This window comes from Eretmochelys imbricata, chromosome 1 (assembly GCF_965152235.1).
Source record: "Eretmochelys imbricata isolate rEreImb1 chromosome 1, rEreImb1.hap1, whole genome shotgun sequence".
Classification (NCBI taxonomy): domain Eukaryota; kingdom Metazoa; phylum Chordata; order Testudines; family Cheloniidae; genus Eretmochelys; species Eretmochelys imbricata.
In genome coordinates this window covers 158,537,190-158,562,823 of record NC_135572.1, presented here as the reverse complement: position 1 = coordinate 158,562,823, position 25,634 = coordinate 158,537,190, and the positions used below count along the sequence as shown (strand labels likewise).

The 25,634-nt window shown below is 45.1% G+C and overlaps 1 protein-coding gene across 1 annotated transcript; it reads left to right on the top strand.

The window, feature by feature from the left end:
* Positions 1 to 10,242: 10,242 nt before the first annotated feature.
* CRYAA (crystallin alpha A) lies at positions 10,243 to 13,161 on the top strand. Its single transcript, XM_077807234.1, has 3 exons — positions 10,243 to 10,431; positions 11,593 to 11,715; positions 12,952 to 13,161. The coding sequence occupies exons 1-3, from the start codon at positions 10,243 to 10,245 to the stop codon at positions 13,159 to 13,161; spliced, it is 522 nt and encodes a 173-aa protein (XP_077663360.1).
* The last annotated feature ends 12,473 nt before the right edge of the window (positions 13,162 to 25,634 follow it).

The following is a 25,634-nucleotide window of genomic DNA, read 5'->3' as shown; positions in this document are numbered from 1 at the left end:
GCAAGGCAAAGCCTTGTAGGGAGAATTCAAGTGGGGAGGTGTGTTTGAATTTGTAGCAGGCTGTGGGGGACACTGAGATCTCTCTTACAAAGAAATGGAAACCAATTTAATAAAAATTGGACCTTAATGTTATGCTCTTAAATCTATATTTAAGCATCTAAGGGTATGTCTACACTATGAAATTATGTCGATTTTATAGAAGTCGATTTTTAGAAATCGATTTTATACAGTCGATTGTGTATGTCCCCACTAAGTGCATTAAGTCGGCAGAGTGTGTCCTCTATACCATGGCTAGCATCGACTTATGGAGCGGTGCACTGTGGGTAGCTATCCCACAGTTCCCATTGTCTCTGCTGCCCATTGGAATTCTGGGTTAAGCTCCGAATGCCTGATGGGGCAAAAACATTGTCGCGGGTGGTTTTGGGTACATGTTGTCAGTTGCCCCTCCCTCCGTGAAAGCAATGGCAGACAATCGTTTCAAGCCTTTTTTCCTGGGTTACCCGTGCAGACGCCATACCATGGCAAATATGGAGCCCGCTCAGCTCACCGCTGTTGTTGTGAGCATTGTAAACACCTCGTGCATTGTCCTGGAGTATGTGCAGAACCAGGCTAAGAGACGCCAGCACAAGGATGATTGTGAAGAGGACATGGACACAGACGTTCCTGAAAGCACGGGCTGTGACAATTGGGACATCATGGTGGCAGTGGGGCTGGTTGATACAGTGGAATGCTGATTCTGGGCCCAGCAAACAAGCACAGACTGGTGGGACTGCATAGCGTTGCAGGTATGGGATGATTCACACTGGCTGCAAAACTTTTGCATGCGAAAGGCCATTTCCCTTGAACTTTATGAGTTGCTTTTCCCCGCCCTAAAGCACAGGAATACCAAGATGAGAGCTGCCCTGACAGTTGAGAAGCAAGTGGCAATAGCCCTGTGGAAGCTTGCAATGCCTGACTGCTACCAGTCAGCTAGGAATCAGTTTGGAGTGGGCAAGTCTACTGTGGGGACTGCTGTGATCCAAGTAGCCAATGCAATCACTTACGTTCTGCTATCAAGAGTAGTGGCTCTGGGAAGTGGGCCGGTCACACTGGATGGCTTTGCTGCAATGGAGTTCCCTAACTGTGGTGGGGCAATAGATGGAACGCATATCCCTATCTTGGCACTGGACCACTTTGCCAACCAGTATGTAAACCGCAAGGGGTACTTCTCAATAGTGCTGCAAGCACTGGTGGATCACAAGGACGTTTCACTGACATCAACGTGGGATGTCCGGGAAAGGTGCATGACGCTTGCATCTTTAGGATGCTCGCATCTTTAGGAACTCCAGGCTGTTTGAGTAGTTGCAAGAAGGGACTCACTTCCCAGACCAGAAAATTACCATTGGTGATGTTGAAATACCAATAGTTATCCTTCGGGACCCAGCCTACCCCTTGCTCCCATGGCTCATGAGACCCTACACAGGCAGCCTGGACAGTAGTAAGGAGCAGTTCAACTATAGGCTGAGCAAGTGCAGACTGGTGATAGAATGTGCCTTTGGACATTTAAAAGCTCGCTGGTGCTGTTTGCTGACTAGGTTAGACCTCAGCGCAACCAACTTTCCCATTGTTATTGCTGCTTGCTGTGTGCTCCATAATATCTGTGAGAGTACGGGTGAGACGTTTATGGCGGAGTGGGAGGTTGAGGCAAATCACCTGGTGGCCGATTTTGAGCAACCAGACCCCAGGGGGATTAGCACAGCTAGGCACGCTGCACATCAGAGAGGCTCTGAAAACCAGTTTCATGACTGGCCATGGTTTGACAGTTGTATGTGTTTCTTCTTGCTGCAAAACCGCGCCCTTTGTTGATTTTAATTCCCTGTAAGCCAACCACCCTCCCCGCTTCAATCACAGCTGGCAAAGGAAATAAAAGGAGGACTTGTGGCACCTTAGAGACTAACAAATTTATTTGAGCATAAGCTTTCGTGAGCTACAGCTCACTTCATCCGTCACTATTGTTTTGAAAACATGCATTATTTCTTTATTAATTAAAAAAAAAAAGTGAGATAACTGACAAGGTAGCCCGGGTGGGGTGGGGTGTGGGAGGAGGGAAGGACAAGGTCACATTGCTTATTGTAGCCACACTACAAAACTGTTTGAATGACAGCCTTCTGTTCCTTGGACCATCCTCTGGAGTGGAGTGGCTGGGTGCCTGGAGCCTCCTCCCCTCCCCCCCGTTCTTGGGCGTCTGGGTGAGGAGGATATGGAACTTGGGGAGGAGGGCAGTCGGTTATACAATGGATGCAGCGGGGGGCTGTGCTCTTGTTGGCTTTCCTGAAGCTCCAACAAAAGCTTCATCATGTCTGTTTGCTCCCCCATTAGCCTCAGCATTGCCTTCTGCCTCTGATCTTTGCACTCACTTAATGCTTTCCTGGCCTCTGCCACGCTGTGCCCTATCAGTGTGGGAGGACTGCATGAGCTCAGAAAACATGTCATCGCGAGTGCGTTTTTTTCATCTTCTAATCTGCGATAACCTCAGGGACAGAAATGATAGGGGGAGCATAGAAACATTTGCACCTGGGGGAGATAAAAAGGGAGAGTAAAATTTAAGATGATACATTTCTGAGAACAAAAGGGAGACTCTTTCACAGTGAATCAAGCAATTCACAGCACACAGCACACGTGCTTTAGGTACAAGGTTGCATTTTGCCTTTTATATTGAGCGCCTGCCGATATGGTGACATATTACAAACGGGTGGGCAACAGAATTCGGTTTCCAGGCAGCCATGGTAAGCCTTTTCGTATGTGGGGTTGGCTTCTTATACCTTCATAACATGTGGGAATGGCTCAAACTGCAGCGCCATCCTTTCCCATAGCAAGCAATGCCGGTTGGGTTTCACATTTAAAAGGAGGGGATGTGGTTTTTGGGTGGATGTGCAGCACACACCTCCCCTAAACCCACCGCGTGGCTATTCTCTGAGATGATCCCTTCACCCCTCCCCCAACTGTGTGGCTATTCTCCGGGATGATCTCTTTTTGCCAAGCGCAAACAACCCAGCATGAACGGGGTCCTTTTACTGTTCCCATACAAAAATTCCCCTGTTTCAACCAGGTGACCATGACCATCACTCTCCTGAGTCTAACACAGAAAGGTAAAGACCGAATGTTGCTTGAATGCGACCAAAACCCAGGACCATTCGCTGCCATGCTTTGTGCTGAAATGATTCCAACTACTTGCTACTGGTTTGGTGTGGTAAAGTGTCCTACCGTGGAGGACAAAATAAGGCAGCCCTCTCCAGAAATCTTCTGCAAAGGCTCTCAGAGTACCTCCAGGAGAGCTTCATGGAGATGTCCCTGGAGGATTCCCGCTCCATCCCCAGACACGTTAACAGACTTTTCCAGTAGCTGTACTGGCCGCGAATGCATCCCAATTCTTCAGGGCAAATCAAACATTAAACACAATTGCTTTTAAACCCTGTACTGTCGTTACAAATGTGCACTCACCAGAGCTGCCTTCTCCGGCTTCAGGGTCGGGGATCCTGCCTTGGGAGGGTATTGGCTCCAGGGTGATGAAAAGGTCCTGGCTGCCGGGGAGAACGGATTCACCGCTTCCCTGCTGCATTCTCCTCCTCCTCCACAAAATCGTCCTCCCTGTTACGTGAGACTCCCCGCTTTCAGGTGTCCACAGACAGTGGTGGGGTAGTGGTAGGTCCCCCCCCCCCCAGAATGGCATGCAGCTGATCATAGAAGCGGCACGTTTGGGGCTCTGACCCGGAGTGACCGTTTACCTCCTTTGTCTTTTGGTAGGCTTGCCTGAGCTCCTTGACTTTCATGTGGCACTGCTGTGTGTCCCTGGTGTAGCATCTCTCCACCATGCCCTGTGTGATTTTGGCCTATATATTAGCATTTCTTCTTTTTGATCGGAGTTTGGCCTGCACAGATTCTTCTCCCCATACAGCAATCAGATCCAGTGTCTCCCTTTCGGTCCATGCTGGAGCTCGTTTGCAATTCTAGGGGGGCTGCATGGTCACCTGTGCTGCTGAGCTCGCCACACTGACCAAACAGGAAATGAAATTCAAAATTTCCCGGCGCTTTTCCTGTGTACCTGGCTAGCGCGCCAGAGTTCAAAGTGCTGTCCAGAGCGGTCATATTGGAGCACTTTGGGATAGCTCCCGGAGGCCAATACCGTCGAATTGCGTCTGCACTACCCCAAATTTGACCCAGCAAGATCGATTTTAGCGCTACTCCCCTCACTGGGGAGGAGTACAGAAGTTGATTTAAAGAGCCCTTTAGGTCGACAGAAAGGGGTTGGTTGTGTAGACACATTCATTTTAAAATCGACCTAACGCGGCTAAATTCGACTTAAGCCCGTAGTATAGACCAGGGCTAAGTAAGTGGCCTGACTTTCAAAGGTGCTGAGCACCCAGCAGCTCCTGCTGACTTCTTTCCTCGGATGGGCTGAGGTTTCTATTTGCCTGCAACAAGTAACACTTGTTGGTCCTGTGAAAGTGATCAAAACACATGCCTGCAATCCCTTCCACCTCCCATTAACGCTTCCCTGCCCATCTTTATTCTTGTAACTGTGGAGCATGACTTCTGATAATATGCCCATGGAAAAAGTGCTTTGTAGGGAGGCACTGGAATTCAACATTGAGTGGAAATTGTTACCTGTTATTGCCTTTCTTGGTATTTAAAGGTGGCAGGAAGATGAGTGTTGCTATTATTTCATCGTCTCTCATTACAGTGGCCACTTCAACTCTATGAGTGTCCCAGAACAGATATGGCAACAGGCCCGTTAGATCCACGGTGGTGGAAAGGCTCACAGACTTTCAGTCCAGGAATGAGAAGAACTGTTCCTGGAATGAGAAGAACTGAACAAGGACTCTGACTACACAGACAAGGTTTGAAGAGCACAAAACAAGGCTCATGTTTCAGAGACAGGACAGCTTGGGGCAAGAGGACAGGGAAACAATGCAGGAAACTCTTTCCCTAATGAGAGAGAAATATGATGGAGGACAAACACTTCCAGAGGGAAATGTTTAGCAAACACTTAAGGACTCCAAAAGAATGACAATAATGTTTATGCAACTGGCTCCTGCAGCTATGTCTGCCCCCTGCATAATATCACTGTTTATGGCCTTGATTCAGGACAGCATTTTAAGGGAACGGTGAACCGTGGCCACTGGGAGCTGCGAGCGACCGTACCTGCAGATGCTCAGGTAAACAAAGTGTTTTGCAGCCCACCAGGGGCTTACCCTGAACAAGGCGTGAACCAAGTCTGGGAACCCTTGAACTAGTGTAATTGCCAACAGTTAAAAATTACCACACAGCCCTTTCTAAGCAAGCCCCTTTATTTTTAAGGTGAAACCATTATAGAGAAAACACAATAAAAAACAGTAAAAGAACCTACACACTAATCCAAGAATGGCTCTGGTAGGTTTTAGTCCTTCAAACCCCACCAAGGGGGTTTTCTGTGGTTATAAGTTCTTAGCAGCTGTTAGCTCAGAACAAGCACCCCCATGAATCTGTGACTCCTTCCATTATACATAGGGCCCTACCAAATTCACAGGCCATTTTGGTCAATTTCACAGTCATAGGATTTTAAAAATCATCAGTTTTATGGTTTCAGAGGTTTACATCTGAAATTTCACGGTGTTGTAACCGTGGGGGTCCAAACCCAAAAGATCGTGGGTGGGGGTTACAAGGCTATTGTACGGGGGTAGTGGGATTGTCACCTTTTCTTCTGTGCTGCTGCTGGTGGGGGCACTGCCTTCAGAGCTGGGCAGGGAGCGGGCCTTGCCTCCCAGTCAGGCTCTCTCAGGAAAAAGCAGCTCTGTCCTGCTCCCCACCCAGCTGCCAGGGAGAGCAGCCAAAGGTGCTGGGAGTTGCGGGGAGGAGGCGCAGGGAGAGAAGGACAGAGCCACTCTCAGTCTTCGCCTCCAACAGGCCAATCTGGGGGGTGGGGAGGGGCACTTGATTCCCCCTCTTCGTGTTGCCTGTGCTTCTCCTTGAAGTTTCCCAGGAAATCCACTTCACATGTATTGTCCCAAAAGTTCAGGCTTGTCTGCCATATTGTTCAGTATAAACCTTTGATCATCCAGGCCCACAAGAATACATCACCTTTGTATTTAATACAGTGGACTCTAAGCATACTTAACCTGAATAAGGTTTTTCAAGGATATTGCAGGAAATTGCCGTAGCTGTCTCCTCTCTCCACTTCTGTTGGTGACAAGCTTGTCTCTCTCTCACCAAGAGAAGTTGGTCCAATTAGACATATTACCTCACCCACCGCATCTCTCTAATATCCTGGAACGGACACGGCTACAACTACACCGCAAACATCTCCCCACTAAAGAAGTGGGGGTAACTAGGGGGCGTGACTGGCATTCTAGGGAAACCTACTGACTTATTTTCTGGACAGGTTTATTCCACGGATGGCCTTTCATAATTTCACATTTCAGCTATTCACATGATAAACATTCTTGCTAACAAGCCAGCCGACATCCTTCAACAATCCGTACAGAGCCATTTCACCACTAGCCCATATAATTTCTCTCTTTAGAACCTATGGGGCTCTTGCCTACCCTTTCTTACCCTTGACACCCCGAAACCTTTGGGTGTAAACTTGAACCCAGGCCTTCCCACTCCCACATAGCTTCTAGGGAGTGTGTCTAGTGTCCCTTTGTCCCTGAAGGGGTTGGCTGCCACAGCAATGGGTGGAGGTCCGTCCCCCCCCCCCCCCCCCCCCAAAAAAAAAAATTCATATAACAGTTCTTTGGGCCAAGAGAAAAAGCTGTTAGGGCTGCCTCGCTGTGCAGTGGCTCACAACCATGTACTGCTTTTAACAGCAGGTGGGCAAGGGAGATTCCTCAAACCTCCCCCACAGCCAAATTCCTTTCTGTGCCCCACCCCTTTGGAGGCTGGGGTCTGGGTACTCCAGTGGCCTAACTTTAGCTTTTCGGTGGTGGGGGAGAAGGGGAGGAGTATTGATCCCTCACCTCACTGGGGTGGCCTTTTGTTCCCCACACAGAGTCAAGGTGAGTGTCCTTCCTGTCTGTCATCCTCCTCACTCACATGTATTTGTCTGTATACTGTGGGATGGTAACTTGATTCCTTTTGGGTATTGGCAGGGGTGATATGACCTCCCTCCTCCCTGTCTGCTACTTCATTTGCTTTTTGGCTAAGGCAGTCCATTGCAGGCCTGGGAGCTAACTGAGGGGAGTCTGATTGACCCCTTCTGCTTTTAAAGCCATAATATCATTCCCTACCTCAAAGAATATGGACTATCTGACAATATCTCTACAACCAGCCCCAGACACCTTCCTGAGGCTATATAGAACTCTGTGCTGTAGGTAGAGGGAAGGCTTTTACACCCGGAACTATAACCAGCTGCCTCACAGCCATTGCCTGACATTCCACTCCAGCTCAAAACTGTCAGAAGGAACACAGCAATCAGACTGAGATGCATTTGATTATCCTTTAGGATAATATGTCTATTGTCCTTTGTTGACTGCATGTTAACTTGTTTTTTTGCTATCACAGATGGCCTGAAACCATTTCTTGAAAAGGAAAGCTTTGTGTCATTTGCACAACTGTTCTTTCATTTCAAAAGTATAACAGTTCACTTCTCCATATACTCCTGCACCAAAACTACTAAACAACGTCTGTACAAATACATAAAAATTTGGAGGAGGAAAAGGAAAAGGGAGGAAAAGTCAGCTAGGTTCTAGGAGAGGAGGAGGAGGAGGAAGTATTGGGGATGCAGCTGTAACATTTAGAAAAGTCTGGCCTTCTGGGATGGTAAAGGCAAGTGTGTGAAGTGACACACACTTTACGGTACCTTCTTACTAGGGTAACCCTTCTGCCAAGTCAAGTGGAACTTGGCAGCAACAAGGGTTGGGTTCATTATCTAGGGGTTCCTCTTAACAATATGACACAGAACTGGCTAAAGCCTCCACGCAGTAATCTGGGAAAACATAACACTACCCCAGGTGTCTCTAAGAGGCAATACTTTCCCACTTGTAAGCACTGAGTCTGTGTATAACAAAAGATAGCTTTTATTAAAAGGGAAAGGGAACCACACGTACATTTGGGAAAACACAACAACCACATTCAAAAGCATGTAACCATAGGCAAACCCGACCCCACAGTGCGTTGGGCAGTGTCCTTTGCCTGTTTCCCACCTTGCAGTAGGAAAGTCTGAACAACGAATGTCCCTTTATCACATCACTCTCCACTCCCTCCACTACACCCCACTCACAGCTGGCTGTCCTTGATTAGTGAAGACTCAGAGGTGCATTCACAGGGGTTCACCTCCCACCCAAGAAAGGAGGGGGGACGTTGAGCAATGTCTGTGTGGTTGCTGTGCACCTCTACAACTGGCTGTTTGCCACGGCCTCTGCTGCCACTGGTCACATGCTGCTGCGGTTGGACGCTCACGGCCACTTCTGCAATGCCATGTTCTGAGGTTTCACTGCTTAATCCAGGTCTTTAGCGATGTCAGCTCTTCCTGATTTCACTGGGTAGCAGGAAACCTCTCTGCCAGTACCGCCTCTGCATTGTCTTTCATTTAACCACTGTCCCTACACCAGGTCTAAGGCATAGCCCCTAGATCTGCTTATCAGTGGCCCAGCTCTGGTCATCACTGAATAGAAAAAATGACTCTCCGTTGAGCCTAATCAGCTCTGTCCTTAAACACTGGGGAGGGGAAAGTAAAATGGTGCCTAGGATTCTTTCAGCAGAGTCCACACCACCAAGTAGAAACACCTATCCCCAACCCCTCTCATTTCCACTGGGAGATGGCATCCCTATCCCTGCTTAGCGAGTGAGGTTCATTTTAGAGTGACCCCCTCAATCAGGGCAAGCAAAGTACAGTTCTGCTGCCCTTTACTCACACAGTAAATATAACAACATTTCATTACCTCTGCACTCAATACTAAAGGGATTTGTAACCCAACACCAGCCAAAAGTGACCATTTTAGAAAAGCAGCTCCACCATGTTGTGCATCTAGACTTTTCTCCCAGCTCATCACTAGATGTCAGGGGAGAGCTCATTCAGACCCTGCTTACATTAGAACAGATCTAAAACTAAAAAAAAAAAAAAAAAAAAAAAAAAAGGTCTGGTTGAGGATTGTGTTTTGGATTGGTTCCAATATTTTACAAAACAGGCTAGGTCTTCACTGCAAATAAAGGGAGCATTTTTGCAATGAGATAGCTATCTTGCTGTAAACTCATAGTGGACAGACAAGGCACTGTTGTTTTAACCCTGATGCAGCTAGTGGAGGTCAAATCCAGGTGGGGCTATCGGGTTGACCTGGGCTAGCTACATTTACAGCAACTCAATGTAAGAAACCACACTTCTTTCTGCAATGAAGATGAAGCTTAACTCTTTATATGAGCACCCACAAATGTTATTGATTTCACTTAGTAGGTGATACACTGCCTGAAGGCGCTGCTTCACTCTGACACTGGTGAAGTATGTAATCTGAATTAGACTAAAGTTTACAACCCTTAGGAGACTGCACTACTGTGTGCCAAAGGCACAGATCAGGAGGGACTGAGGTGCACAAATGCCCTCAAAGATTAAAATGTTCTGTCCTGCAAACAGTCTAATTTAATACCACAAGGCTCCTTAGAAATGTGTACACCCTAAATAAAGAAACAAAATGAAAGAAAAATGTTCACCATTATCCAACCAGTTCTCATATTGAATACACACACCAATACCCATAAAGCTAATGGCAAGAAACAAGTCCCGCTGAATACACTTAAAGGATGTCTACTCTGGGAGTTGGGAAGTATGATTGCAGCATATGTAGGCATACCTGAGCTAGCTCTGATCTAGCTAGATCAAAGCTAGCTAGAGTAACTATAGACACCTTTAGAAAATTTCCACTAGAAATTCAATTTAAAAGTCCTGATTGAATTGCTTGTCTATGTTCAGGGTTACAGCCTGTTTTCTCTCTGGGTAGAGGTAGCCCCAGATAGCATAGCATGCTGGAGAGTAGCTACTGTCCACAGATATCTGGCACTGATTCTAACCAGACTGTCATTCTCAGGTCAGTCTCTGCATTTCTGCTGACGAGTTTGCCTTCATCATGAGATCATGTCTTTCCAGAGAAATCCCACTAATGCCTTTATTCTGTGAAAGTAGTATATAAAGAGGGAGGCTTTCTGATTCTCCACTGTGCAGTCCAGCAAAGACATCACTGTCCCCAGAGACTGCACTGTCTTCTCTCTACCGTCGAACTTGCAGCAGCAGAAAACATGGACATTACCATCCAGCACCCCTGGTTCAAACGAGCTCTTGGACCCTTATTTCCAAGCCGTTTGTTTGACCAGTATTTCGGAGAGGGTCTTTTCGATTATGATCTCCTGCCTTTGTTCTCTTCCACCATCAGCCCCTATTACAGGCACTCTCTCTTCCGCACCGTTCTGGAATCAGGCATTTCAGAGGTAAGACTCCTTTACTGAATACCATTTACCTCTGTTGCCAGTTCATTAATAGTAACAACCACCTGCTACGTTCCTTGATTCAATTAGACTATGTAATTTAGCTCTGATGTGAACAGGTGCAGGAAAACTAGCAGGTTTCCTGCAAAATACTAAGCCCACCTGACCATCACAGAAAATTATAACGGGAAATCTTTGCAAAGGAAATAATTTTTTCCCTTTAAGAAAAAGATTTGACCTATAGTATTTTTACAATACTATAAAAAGATTACTTTAAGACCCTGACAGCTGTTTGCCATGTGCTGGAGAAAAAACAAAGCTTCCTCTGTTACATGAACATACGTATTCAGCTTACTTTTGTTGGGGATGGGACTCCAGGTATAAATTCAATCTTGAGCATGAACGATCTCCTTTCTTTTCTTTTTTTCACCATCTCATGACTTCTGTGTTATAATCCCACACTGGAAATCCCAAGAAGAGTCCTCCAAAGACTATATGCAAAATGAACATTTTGTATGTTGGGCTGTATTCAAAACAGTCAGATCTGAAATGTCAAAGCGAGCGCAGATGTTTGTTCTTTCTGCATTCTACTAACCTTCCTGAGGTTTCCTCCAAAAATCTAGCAGAAGCCCAGCAGAGCTAGAGCTGCAAGAACTTTATTAGACTTACAAGCCAGGCCACAAAACTGCAGATCACACTTTCTTCCTGAATCCATGCAGCTTAACAGAGAAAGTGTGGTTTAAAGGAGAGAGTAAAAACCAAAGGTGCGAGCTTAACAAAATAGGTGAAGCTACATAACTGATATAATTTCACCGCTAGCTGCTGAGCACAACCCAAATGTCCAATAAATCTCTAATGATAGATTCTGAAAAATAATCAAGTGATAGAGTGACACAATGAGAGCAGTGTGAAGGGATGCAAACTCAAGGAGCAATAAGGATGTCTTAGAATTCTACCAACCTTGCAATTACAGGGCCTTAGCCAAAGCGCATTTACATTAATGGAGAACTCTATTGACTTCAGTGGGCTTTGGATCAGGCCCATAACCATTCTCTAGCCTTCTTAAACCACTTCTGAGACAATCATGCTCAGGATGAGACTGAGAAATACTTTGTTTTTAAGTCAACAAATTATTGTTTTATTTTATTACTATATTAATTGCAGGTGAGGTCTGACCGGGAAAAGTTTACAATCTTCCTGGATGTAAAACACTTCTCTCCTGAAGATCTGAGTGTGAAGATTATGGATGACTTTGTGGAAATCCACGGCAAGCACAATGAGAGACAGGTAAGCAGAAAAAGCATGCAACTTTGGAGGAAATTATCCTGCTCTTTTCTCTTTCTGACTTTAAGGTGTTCCATATATATATGTTATATAAGTTAACTGTAGAGCTGGGTGAATTTCCTACCAATATTTGCTTATATATAAGTTGGGGAAGTACAACTGGGAAGGATACTGTTCTCTACTTTTTCCAGAATTATTTTTCAAAGGTTAAACCTAAATTCACTAAATGTAGGTTCCCGGCTCTGGCAAACCGGATTTCTTATAATAATGAGAAAATGTCTCTGTTGTTTATTTTCAATCATCAAGCTCCATAACAGTCAGATGACAATGTGTACTGTTCAGTAATAATGTCTGACTAGAAAAAGAATGTTATCTGAAGCTGTCAAAGAATGACTGAGTTTCCATAATCCAGGATTACTTGTGGAAAGCTGAGTTTTCATATGCTTGGTTGGAGGAGAAGAGCAAAACAGACAAAACCAAAAGAACAAAGGGCCTAAGGCTTGCAAACTGACCAAATATGACATGGAAATTCAAGCAAGGATTGAAGTGTGAATAATAACAACACCAGTGGCGGGAGAGAGGAGGGGGCACAAACTCTTCTCATCCATGAAGACACTTGTTGGGAAAACAAAACTTCAGAGCCCAATCAGTATTTGTTTTATATATATATATTTCAGACTACTTTACCATAAAGGGAGAAAAAAGACACTTTAATGTCAATCTTTCTTTTTATTTCTCATTCTTTCAGCTAACAGCATCAGAGGAGCCAGGATTACAGCCTCTTGTTCCATTCAATGATGTTTCCAACATCCTGAAATATAGGCATTCATTTTCAGAGCGCTGAGCACCTACAGCTTCAACTGAAATAAATGGGAGCTGCAGGTGCTCAGCACTGCTGACAGTCATGCCCAGCATCGTGTGGTAAGGGCCAAATTCTGCTCTGATTGACACACTTTGTAGCTCAGTTGGCCTGAGTGTTATTGCACAGGATATCAGCCAAGGCAGGATTTGTCCCTAATAAATTGTAGTGTAGAATAAAATGCATATACATTCATAGCTGTGCCTGAGACCGTGATCTCATTCTGAGCCAAATGTGGCTTTGAAATAACTGTTTGGAATTCAGTGTAAACATGGAGTCACACTCCGGTGATGTAGATTAAAACATGCTTTGGGGTGTGCCTAAAGTCACAGCAGGCACTGCTTCTGACCGCGCCATCTGTTCCCTCTGTCTGTTGTCAGGACGACTATGGCTACATTTCCCGTGAATTCCACCGCAGATACCGCCTGCCTTCCAACGTGGACCAATCTGCCATCACCTGCTCCCTGTCTGCTGATGGCATGCTGACTTTCTCTGGCCCCAAAGTCCAGTCCAACATGGACACCAGCTACAGTGAGAGACCCATTCCTGTATCCCGAGAGGAGAAGCCTGCCTCGGCTCCTTCTTCCTAGGCTGATCCTGCTGATGAAGCATCCAGGCGTCTGTCACCGTTCGCAGGCCTCATTCACAGAGTCATTACATAGGTATCAGTGAATATCTAGAGGGGGTTATTTTTTGTTTTAAATTTTTCTTGGATGACTGAGGGGCTGGGTGAGCAGCTAGTGGACTTTGAAGCTTAAGCCTAAACATTATGATGTCAGGTGACATGAAACAAGTGTGCTGCCAAACTGATGTATTTGCTGAAAAGGTCTTTAAACTGTACTGGATTTGGTAACATCTACCAAATATGAATAAGTGCACAACTAACATTAGCTCCCAACACACCCATCATTAGCACAAGGCTTGTGCGGTGAAAAGCCCGGCAGACCTTCTCTAGCCTAAAGAAATTAAAATCAGAGCTAAGCTGATTACTGTGGAAAAAACCCAGAGAGACTGTGCACTTGCAATGAATGTGCCATGAGTTTCTTAGAACAAAAGCAAGAACAACAGTGTGTAATGTTTCGGAATTGCAACATTTTTTCAGCAAAGTCTTTAAGTGTATCTGTTTACACCATTGCAGTGTCATCTTCCTTTAGTGCCAACTGATGCAAGGACAAGCATGTCTTTCCAATGTCTCTGTAGACCCTTTGCGGGGGTCCATCATTGTGCTGAGGCTTCAAATCCCTACCGAGCTCTTCCCAGCCTGCATGTAGCATACCATCTTTCTTAATCTTGCTGTAATTCTAATATAGCTCCAACTGTTCTAATGATATCTGACACACAATCTGAGAACTCAGTCAGTGGCAGTCAATAAAGAAAATGTGAAACAAGCAATTGGCATTTTGTTTGTTTATTTCCTTCCAAGGTCTTTGTAGTTAAAATGTCACACACTGGTTCTACCTCTGCTCAGAATACATGTTCACTCCAAACAGAAATATCAACAAAAGACCAGTTCTTACACTCTCCTGTTTTTCTCTGTTAAAACCCCCAGATATTTAATTCAGTTGCCTCAATAGAGACGACAATGAAGACCTTTTTTATGTAATAAAATATAGTGGATAACATTCCAAAGCTTTGATTAACTATTGTTGTGAGCACACATAGATACATTCCCTTTTAACTCTCCCCACAATTAAAACGCATTAGGTCAGCTGTTCTCCAATCAGCATGCATATACCGCTAGTGGGATGCGGGCTGCAATCAGTTGGGATGTGTTGGTTTTTTTTAAAGTACAGTGTCAGGATAAAAATCTATTATAACTGCTAAGTATTAAAATCACAAATTTAGTGCACCAAGTACTTTGAGTTTTAGATGTGACACACTGGGTCTGAAAGTCTGAGATCTGCAGCACCAGGTGAACCTTTATAGTGGAAAAATCAGGAACGGTTTTGCTCATATACTATATAGGGATAGTCCCTCCTAACTAGGGACAGTAGATGTCAAGAGTCTACTTAGATATTAGACCTATTAATGCTTGGTGGTAATATTAAAAGATCTATACACAACAAAGCAGATTCAAGAGCACATCAAGCGCATGGTCCTCTGGGAAGATCATCCTTCTATTCCAGGGGTTCTCTAACTTCATTGCCTCATGACCCCCTTCTGACAACAACAATTACTACACGACCCCAGGACGGGGATCGAAGTGTGAGCCTGCCCAAGCCCAGCTGCCCAGGTTGGGGGGCCAAAGCCAACACCTGAGCCCCACCGCTCTGGGTGTGTGTGTGGGGGGGGGGCAAAGCTGAAGCCTAAGGGCTTCCCTATAACCCTGGGCCCCACTGCCCAGGACTGAAGCTCTCTGGCTTGGGCTTTGGCTCTGGGCCCCAGCAAGTCTAACGCCAGCCCTGATGACCCCATTAAAATGGGGTCATGACGCCCTTCGGTGTCCTGAGCCACAGTTTGAGAACCGCCGTTCTGTTCCTACAAAGGAAGCGGCAGAGCACTTCAAAAAGAGTGCTAACTCAGGATCAGGCTTTGCCCCGCAGAAACACCCACCAGCCTCTTCCTCTCTACTGTGGTTCACTTGATAACCAAACAATTGATCTCTCTTTTGGTATGTGTAAGATTAACCTTAAAATGCAACATAAACACATGACTATTTAAAAGAGAACTTCCTCCGACTGCACCTCGTCCCTAAAGCCAGGAGTGTGGATGGGGGTGAGGAGGAGAACTTCAGCTGTTAATCAGGTGCCATCAGAAGAGCCTCTGCAACTCGCTTCCCTTCTCTGTGCTTGTGATTCCTCTCCCGCCCTTTATCTGCCTTGTCTATTTAGTTTGTACTCTCCTTGGGGCAGAGATGCTCTGCATAAGTTTGGAGAGTACCTAGCACAATGGGGGCCTTTGATACCAGCTGGGGCTGATAGGTGCTACTGTAATATACATAACAGTAATAATCAAACGTAAGACAAAATGAAGTACAGCTGTAGACAATGAATTTGCTATCAGGCTCAATATAGCAAGGTACTGAGCACCCTCAACACCTGCTGAACTCTGCGTGTGCTGAGAGCACTCAGCATCTCACAGGATCACGCTGCATCTTGCTGGGTCAATCACATAATAAAGAATGGCACTTGCTTTGCCCCCTGTTTTAATTCATGGCCAAAATCTGTTCTGAGTTACACTGAAGTAAAAGCAGAGTAACTCAACTGAATCCCCTGGCATTGCTCTGGGTTTACACCGGTGTAAATTACAGCCGATTTGGGCCCTCTACACTAGCTTTGTGTTTGACATGAGCTGAGCCAGCCCTCTCACAGAACTGCCTTTCACGGTACAGCACACATTCAAGCTGATGACTTTCTGTGCTGTCTCCACCTTCATAGGTGGCTGACCCACACCTGTGGCTGCAGACAGGGAAGACTCAAAGGTGATAAAGGCAGAGGAAGAGGAGGAGGAAGCAGCATGCTGTGTGTGCCTGGCACATTCCCAGGGTGGGCATAGTGACGCTTGTCTGACAGACAGGGAGAAGCTGTTGCATGTGTAGCCTAGCCCAAAGCAGCCTGAAATCTGCTGCCACTAAAGCCACCTGCTAAGCATCTGAGGAGAGAGGAACCACCTTCTTATACTGCCCTATGAGCTGTGCCTGAGGTGAACCCCTTCCCCTGCAGCAGCAGCCCAGGGCCCAGGCGGTAGAGGGAGGAGAGAAGCGGAGACTGCCCAGAACTGTGCCCAGTACCTTAAAGGTATGCTGCTGTTCATCTGTGAGGGACAAGTAAGGGTGTCGGGGGTGGGAAAAGCAAGGATACAAGGGAAACAAGAGGCAAACAAGAGGGAGGCTGAGGTGTGACTGTTTTGTAATTCATACGTAATGGGGTGCCATGGATTTTATTGTCCTTTGCTTTTACTCACTTGGTTTTTTATTTAATTAATTAGTGAGAGAGTCTAAGGGCTTTTCTCATTTCTTTTTTTAAACTAAGAGTTTGCTGAATTTTCTTCTTGACGGAGGAACACGTGAATGAATGTTTCCCAGGAAAAACAAGCTTATAACAACATGAGGCCTATATTAGAGTGATCAATTGGAAGCAACTACTGCCACTGCCCTGAAGCTACCCTAACTTGGATTGGCAGCTGAACTGGCCCCTGCTGCCCTCAGCACTAGTGTAGGGTGGTGTACAAAGGTAGCAGAAAGCCAGCTATGCTCCCCTCCTCGTGTGCAGCTCAGGCGCACCTGAGACGCTGGTCTGTGACGCGTTCACAGCTCATTCCTGAGAGGACATGTTACTCAAGCTGCCCTGCCAAATGGGGGCACAACAAATGCCTAGTTGCTAGAGTAACTAGTTGTGCAAATTTGCATAGGCAGGTGAGCAGAGGCCAGGTTCACTATTTCTGCTCCAGCCACTCTGTGTGACGTCGGTGGCAGAAAGGGAGGTAATCTGGCCAGCTCAGAATTCCCCCAGTGGAGAAGAGCTCTCTACTGGTGTAAAGTGGTGCAGGCAGTTCCTACACCGACTTCCCCCACCTCAGTGTTGAAGGAGATGTGTCTGTGGTGGCATTCTGCTGATTGTCTATGGGTGCAGGACCACCATAGCCAGCGGGTGTAAATTAGGATAGCCTCTAAGCAGTTCTAACTTATACCAGAGTTGGAGCTGGGATAGCCAGTGAAACAGGTAGGTGTAACTGGCCCTCTTCCCAGCCCGCACCAACTGTATCTTGCTGGAGTAACTGCAGCCTTTAAAGTAATAGTCTTTTCACTCACTCACATACTAACAGCCACAATGACTCATTCATGATTTTTCAAATATCTAGCCCAAATGTCTAAATCCTATATCCTTCGATCTTTCTCATCTGGAAGCAGCTATTTTAATCTTTCTTTGGAGACAGTACAGCCCATAAAAGTTGGAGTTTTATGTCCTCTAAAACTAAGAAGATCTCTTATATCTTAATTGAAGATCTTCTTAACCACCCGCCAATTTGTAAATGCTACCAACACACAATCTTATAGACCGAAGTCAGAGAATCTTTTAATCTTTATAATTTGATCTCCAGGAAAAGAGTAAAATACCACTCAATCAAATAGTATAGACATCTGACATCATAAATGAGCCAAGGTCTCTGCCTTTACTTTAGGGATAGCTTTGAAAATCAGTAGATTTAGTTAACTTGTCCTGGGCCCTTCTGCAATAGTTTATCTAATACTCTCCAGCTCTGCATCCAGCCTTTTGCTCTACCCAGAGTTAACACCTAAATGCTCACCCAGCACCTGGGATCTTACTCTTACATCAGGCACAACACTTCAAATGTCCCAGCCCCGTCTCAGATCCAAATCTTCAAGGAACCCCAGAACACAGCCCGTTTACCTCCCCCTGTCTCTACCTCATCAACTCCGGGAGCTCTGTTCTGCAGTAATCAGTTGCAACCCCAGCACTGTAACGACAAAATCATCCTTCCTCCTGTCCTGTCACTATGAGAAATTCTATCCTCCTGCTCTGTGCACTTAACCCAGAAAAGATAATTGCTTTCCCTCCTTGGTGTAAATGTTCTTTTATTAGTTCTTGTCTCCCAGAAGGCTCTATCACACTCTGTAACGTTGGAAACTGTTACTATTGCGGTTCCCCCAGAGTTGCTTGTGAAATTCATTTGTGAACAGAGTCATTAACATTTTTTAAGGTATAGTAGATCTTCAAAGTTTAAGTTTAGTAACTTAGCCAGGATTTTTTCCACAAAGAAAAAGATCTGGGGATTTTATCCACAGGAGACTGTTAGGTTTTGTGGTCACATTTAGTTTTTCCAACATTTGAGGGGGTTTTTATAGTAGTATATAGCTATAAGCAAGTGTTTTTATTTGGAATGGGTTTTCATTCATCCTGTTGTAGTGCATTTTTACCACCTTTTAACAGTACGTTGTAATTTCCATTCAGAGACTTCAACTCACTTGCCTATTTAGTATAAACAGCTTTTACTTTCCCTCCAACTCTCCAAGGAAGTCACTGAAGCTTTAAATTTATGTCCTGGGTAGGATCAGTTTCAACATTCCTTTGACTAAATGACTGCACAGTGGCAGGGACTGTTAGGTTTTGTGATCACATTTAGTTTTCCAACATTTGAGCTTTTTCATATAGTAGTATGGCAGCTTGAGTGAACAGTCTGTGCCTCCACCGAGCATGCTGCAGGGCAGGGCTTTAAGAAGTCCGGTCTATCAGTGGGATCTTTGTTTTTGGCCATTGCAGTTAGAATTTTTACAGCCAGGGTTAGGTTTTTCTCACAAGAAGAACTCTTTATTTAGAGCACTTTTCTTCAGTTCTGACAGAAGTCAAAGACTTTTAGTGTTTCAGGCTTTTGGGATATGTCAAAAAGAAAAGGAGTACTTGTGGCACCTTAGAGACTAACCAATTTATATGGATCTTGGGTAGTAGATAGAATATCCCAGGTCGGGGTTCCAGGGGTGTGTCTGTGTGGATTTGATCTTGTGCTTTTTCAGGAAGTTTCTTGAGCAAATGCTGTAGTTGCTTTTGGTAACTCTCAGTGGGATCATATGTCAGTGAGCATTCATCAGCTTTGGAATCAGGCTCGACCCCTCCCTCAGAAGACTTAATTTTTGAATAGCAGTACTACTGTCTGGGGAGCTGCAGAACCCACTGTGTTACTGGACAGGCTTCTAGAGGTCTGGAAGAGACATTATATGCACCAGGAGAGGGACTGAGACCTCTGCTTGCTCATTTGCCGTAGTAGAGTTGGTCAGTGACTGTAAAAAGTTCTTCACAGATTCCAAGGCCAGAAGAGACATGATCATCTTGTCTGACTTCATGTATAGCACAGACCATAGAAACCACCTCAAAATCATTCCTGGAGCAGATCATTTAGAATATATCCAATACTGATTTAAAAATCATCAGTGATGGACAAACCACCACGACCCTTGGTAAATTGTTCCAATGATTAATTACTCTCACCGTTAAAAATCTACGCCTTACTTCCAGTCTGAATTTGTCTAGTTTCAACTTCCAGCCTTTAGATCGTGTTATACCTTGCTGTGCGAGATTGTTCTTGTGAACGTTCATTTGAATTCCAAATGGCTGTGAAGTCTAAATCACTTATGTAACCCTTTTTATGATTGTTTTATGATTGATTATAAAAATCCTTTTTTGGGGTTAGGGGACTAGAACTGAAACAGTACTCCGGGTGACTTCCACGGCAGCATCATAATATTTTCACTATATTCTACCCCATTCTTCATATATCCTGACATCTCTGTCTGCTTTTCTGATCACTGGTGCACATTGAGCAGATGTTCTCTAGCTGCCTAACTTCCTGAGTGCTTACTAAATGTTCCATTCACCAACATTTATTTCGAATTTCTGTCATACTGCAGCAACCTTGTCATGTGAAGAAGTGATTCATTCCACAAGATGTCAGCCTTTCCCGTATTTCCAGCAAATGAGCTGAACTGTTGTAAGAAATTCCTCAGAAAGTGTTGCTGGAAATGTCAGTTTTTTCAGTAAGCTCAAGGGGGGGCTTGCAAACTGTATCATAATGCATATGCACAAAGGGACAGACTTAAAGTTGCATGCAAAACTATAATATTGGCATGTCTTGATTTGACTGACTTTGCAACTCAGACAACATAGATGTGGGAGTTGTTGTATATAATGTCCTCATTTTTTTTAAAAAAAGAAAACACATTCTATCATGTGCAACTGTAATAATCCTCCTCTGCTTGCATCATCAGCGGAGTTTGAGTAAAGTTCACTGCAGCACAGATCTCTACCATTTGAGCTAAACGATTAACCACATTAGCTAGCAGCAGCAGAAAGCTGTTATCTTCTGTGGATTAGCCACTAGACAGTTAAATAGTCGGCTACATACGCATGCTTGGACCAAATTTCTTGCCAGCATACTAAAACACATAGATTTGAAAGACCCTTTCTGAAACTCTGTGGCTAAGTGGATGGCACTTGAGACTACCACATTAGAAAGCTCGGGTCTCCCATCTTGTGTAGCCTCACACTAGGGCTGGGTTGTAAGGGCACAGAATTGACATCAGTTAGATGAAGTGGTGAATCTAGAACTCCTAGTTTCCAATCCTGTGTACTTCCCTTTGGCCAAAGGGTATTTTGCTGGGGAAATGCCTTTTGGTCCATACATATCCACATAGGATATGTTTACACTAGCGTGTGTGGCCTTACTGTAGTTCAGGTTAAATTATTGCCAATTAACTTTTTTAAATGCTAACCTGGACACAACAAAAGGTTTTTTTCCCCACAACACAAAAGTTGGTCATTTACTGAGTCTAGGGCAGCAACAGCAGGCGGATGAGGGGGCCTGGGAGGTTCAGCTCTGTGTGGAATGCTGAGGCAAAATGCTGAAGGGGTGTAATTTGGCCAAATCTGAACAGATTTGCATGGGGCCCAGAAAAGACACCTCCCTGACCTCAGGACTACCCCTCCTGCCAAATGTTACAGACCTTGGAGGGTCCTAGAGCTCTTCAAAACAACAGACTGACAAATATTAGGCAACCTACGCACAGGAATCCTGGCTTCTCCCCCTCTAATAAAATATTATTTCAGGAAGCCTATCTATTCTGCAAAACATTTGATCTACAACCACACATCATTGGTCACTATATTCTACTGTTTGCACCTTTTTAGGGCCACACAATGCCAGCCCTCTGTGGGTACATATGGACCAGACTGCATTGGTACCAGCGGGGTTACACTGTGACAGGGGGAGGTCATGGAGATCACAGAAGTGGATAAGAGCCTCCTGCATTCCCCAGGCAGGTGCTCCATCCGTAGCAGTAGGGGTGGGCCGGAGGGGGAGGTGGGGAGACAAGCTGCTTGAATGGGTGACTGTTGGTACAGTGACTTCAAAGGCAACTGCAGTGACATCCACAGAGTGCCCAGGGGAAAAGGTGCTGTCTCCACCCTGTGGAATACCTCTGTGCCAGGTATATTTATTTGAGGCTGCATATAGGAAGGTACAGGAGATGACCTGGGCCTTAGAATGTAAGTTCTTTGGGACATTACTTATGTAAAATGCTGGGTACATTTATGGCTTTGTACAAGAAATGATAATATCTTAAAGAGGTGATAAATTTAAATTACAATAATAAATAATCACCAGGCCTAATGGCCATTGATCAATATACCTAACGGGGATTCTTAGGGAGGAAAATCAATATCCCGAAGGACTAGATATGTGCTACCTTTTCCCAAACTGAGGCTTGTGCTGTTCAGCAGACCCGGAGTCACAGCACAGGTACATTTCTACGTAAACCAGTATTTACCTTTTCGAAATGGTGCCCCATTATTTAATTGCATTATTTGCAAAATTAGTACCAGCTGAGCTATTCTTTCATGAATAATATTAGAGAGCTGGAGAAGCACTAACTGACTAAACTTGTGATGTAATTTTTGGCTGCAACATCTCGAGGAGCTGATGCTCCTGGGATGTATGCCACAGGGTGGGTGCAAGACGATGCCCCCGGTAGGGTTTATCACCCGGCAGTCTGTGTCTACTCATTGGCAGTGGCTTTCTTTCCTGGGTTTGCAGCTCCCGTAGTGCTTTGTCTGGGAGAATTCAAAATGCAGTCAATTGTTTGTTTCATTATCTTTCTATTAAGATGATATGTATGTGACATACAACTCACAGAATACACCATCTCTGATCATAACACGTTTAAGACATCAATGAAATATATATGTAAGGCATAATATCTATTAGTTTGCGCATGTGATTTGTCTGGAGATCAATTGCCAGTTTGATCTTGAGAAAGAAGGATGGAAAAAATCTTTTTGCTTTTTCTTTACTTTTTAAAATGTCTGTTTTGTATTTAGTATCAGAAGGGTAGCCGTGTTAGTCTGGATCTGTAAAAGTGGCAAAGAGTCCTGTGGCATCTTATAGACTAACAGACGTATTGGAGCATAAGCTTTCGTGGGTGAATACCCACTTCGTCGGATCAGTCTCTGAGCTGATGAATTCCTGTCCTTTCAACCTTCTATCAGAGCTGCTGCTGCTCTGAAAGCCTGAAAGGGTTTCAAGTCCTCCCCTGCCTTTGCTGTTAGTAATATTACTATTGGATATGGCAGTTCTAGTGCTTGCTAATAGATGGCAGCAGTGACATGTCATTGGGATTTAACAAACCCTGCAATTTAAAGGGAATATAGAACCTAAAAGGTCACTTTCCATTCTGTAGAATGCTGACTGTATGTTCTTTTCACTGATGTTTTTCCTCAGCAATCATTATTTTAGTTTTCTTTTCCTTTGACAATGTATTCGAAAGGAAGCTGGGCAGCACTATTGTCCGCTCTGTCTAGTATTTTCCACCCACTCAGGGTGCTGTCAGCCTGCCACCACAGGAGTTAATGTACTGCAGTTTGCCCTCCAAATGGCTAATTACAACTTCAATTTTTCACTGAAAAAGTCTCTCAAAGTATCAGCCAGAGTTTTCAAACCCACTTTCCTACTTGCCACTTTCCAACTCTACCAAAATAAAATATGGAAGCCAGAACATGCAACACAAAGGCTGTGGTATGTTCAGAGCTGTAAATCTTAGCTGGTGTGACAGATCATTGCCACAGAAAAAGACTGGAAACCACCCCCAGAGAGAGGTAGTGATGGTGCCAAAACATCAACGCAAATCCCTATGGCCAGCTGATGGGAAAGAAGGAGAAAGCTCCAAAACACCCACACAATACTGAGGAGACAATCACCACTGAATATGTCAGCTTTCCAAACCCCTGGGACTGTTATCCGGGGTTCTTTCAACCCAAAGCTCTTGGTAACTTTTACTCTGTGCAAGGTGGTGTCAGGACATAAATCAGGGGAGACACGGCCATCCGACCGGTAGATGGCTGGCACAAACAGGACAACGCAAAATTGCTTTCACTTAAAGCTAAACTTTACTTAGTCTCAAGCACTTACACACGTCCGCAAAAGGTTAGTAAAACACCCCCAACCCTTGATAATCACCAAAGCTGAGTGTGGCTCTCGAGTGGCACAGCAGCAGGCTTCCGGTGGCCAAATCTTCCGTTTGCCGGTGGGGACTGCAAGATGTATCCAGAGGGAGAGTCCAAAAAGAGTCAAACTACCTCAAACTTTTCCCCCTTGTTTATACATTAGACATGTCCCTTAAAGAAAACTTGTTACAAGCAGTTTCAGTGGTCCAGCAAAAGGTTCCTTCTGATTATTGATTAACCAGGTGTGGGTTTTTCCAGAGTTTGCAGCCTTGCGGCCCATTCCTGGGGCACATACTGCTCTTCTAAAATGCATGTATCAGCCACTTCAACACAATTCTTATCAGGAAGGACGTGGGGTCAAGCTGCCCTCTCTGTAGCACCCAAAGACCCCCCCTCCCCTTCTGCCTTGATTAAGCTAAGCCTGCTGACTTGGCCAATTTACAGCCTGTTGACTTGGCTGCTTTTAGCAATAAGCCATAGTGGTTTCAGGCACTTTACTGGGTTGCCAAAGTCTCCCCGTACAGGACAGCCATGACTCTTTAAGGGGGATGCATTCCTGTTAGTGAAGAATGGCTATAGTGCTGGGCATATCACTGCCGATCAAAAGAGCTACTCCTTGAAATACAGTGCTGAGGACAGATAGGCAAACTCTGCCCTCCAGTGTGGGCATCTTCTTTCTTTCTCCTTCCACAACCTCTGGTGTGTGTATAGGGCATCCCCCAGTTTCCATCATTTATTTCTGTCTTATGCTGGTCTGTTCAGGCCTTACCTCCTGTTGGAACCTGCTGTGCATCCTGGAGTTCGTTTCCGTAGGGAGTTAGTTCTACGTGACAGCGTTATCAACCCTGTGCACAACCTTAGGTCCACGGCTCCTTATTCATCTATTGGAGCTGTCCACATGTGGACATTCTCCCATCTGCCACCTGGGGGACGTGCGTGGTAGCTTCAGATGCCCCAAGATGCCTCTCTCATATTTACTAAGGATTGAGAAAGCCACTCCCATCTCAACTCCCTCCCCACTGAGGTTCCAGCTGCTCTCACCCCCTTCACCTGCTTCCTATTTAAAAAAGAAGTGCTGTATTGCCACCACTCCCAGCCACAGCACTGCCAGGGTGCTATGGACAAAGTCGGACCTGCATTGTGTTCACAACCCTTGCACTGGCTCTGCTTCCGTTAAAATCACACCGTTGAAGTCAGCAGGAGCTCTACATGCACATACCAGGACAGTATTTGGCTCAGTTAATCTTCATATTAAGGTAGCTGATCGAGTATTCGCTGCTGGTGCTAAAAGGGGATCCACAAAGGACTTCTCAAAACATTGAGCTTGTGTCCCTCTCTGTCAAGCTGTCCTGCAGTGGTTCAAGAGTGCCAGCCTCAGGGCAGACTGTGAAGAAGCAGGGCACAAACCTCAAATTGGTTGTGACTTCAATACTTAGATTTCACCAATCAATTATCAAGGGTGAACTTCTCCAGCACTGTAACAGCCTTAATGCAGACAGTCTTCGTGATGATCAATCCTGCCACCCAGGTAAGCTTACCTATGTGATAGATGGTCCCAGAGATCACAGCTATATTCAGGTTACTCCCAGTCCCAAAGGACCAGTCACTTACCCCAGGTCTACTGTACCTTAGATCTCACACCAAAGACAACGCATGTCTAGCCAATCCTATAATAAGCTATCTAAAGGAAATAAGAGTTATTCACAAGGTTAAAGCATGTAAGCGGGTATACACACAAATGAGTTCCAGTCTCAAATTGCAAAAGGTAACAGAAGCTTCTATAATAAACAAGCTCTACATGTTCTTTAGGGCTAACCCAGGCCAAGCACTGGGGAAGCTGCTTAGTAATCCTTGCCCTTCAGAGTCCAAGCAGCACAAAAGATACAATTTCTGCTCATTAGGGCTTTTTATTCCTTCCCCCCTTCTGCTCTGAGTTGCAAGTTCAGCTGGTGGGAGGAATTCAGTTACACATCTCTTCTTCATGGGGATGAGGGGAGCAGTCAACAAAGTCATTTGTCCTCTGATATTCCACAGTGGTTCATCTGGTGATGATGGGCCTTCTTTTGCTAGGCAGGAGATAACATGAGTTCAATCCTTGAGGGGGCCATTTAGGC

What these genes read in the sequence shown, in the direction of transcription:
- CRYAA (XM_077807234.1), top strand. Translation starts at nt 10,243, where the DNA reads ATGGACATTACCATCCAGCACCCCTGGTTCAAACGAGCTCTTGGACCC. An exon ending in TGGAATCAGGCATTTCAGAG is followed by an intron (nt 10,432 to 11,592) that starts GTAAGACTCCTT and finishes TATTAATTGCAG; the next exon opens with GTGAGGTCTGACCGGGAAAA. An exon ending in GCAAGCACAATGAGAGACAG is followed by an intron (nt 11,716 to 12,951) that starts GTAAGCAGAAAA and finishes GTCTGTTGTCAG; the next exon opens with GACGACTATGGCTACATTTC.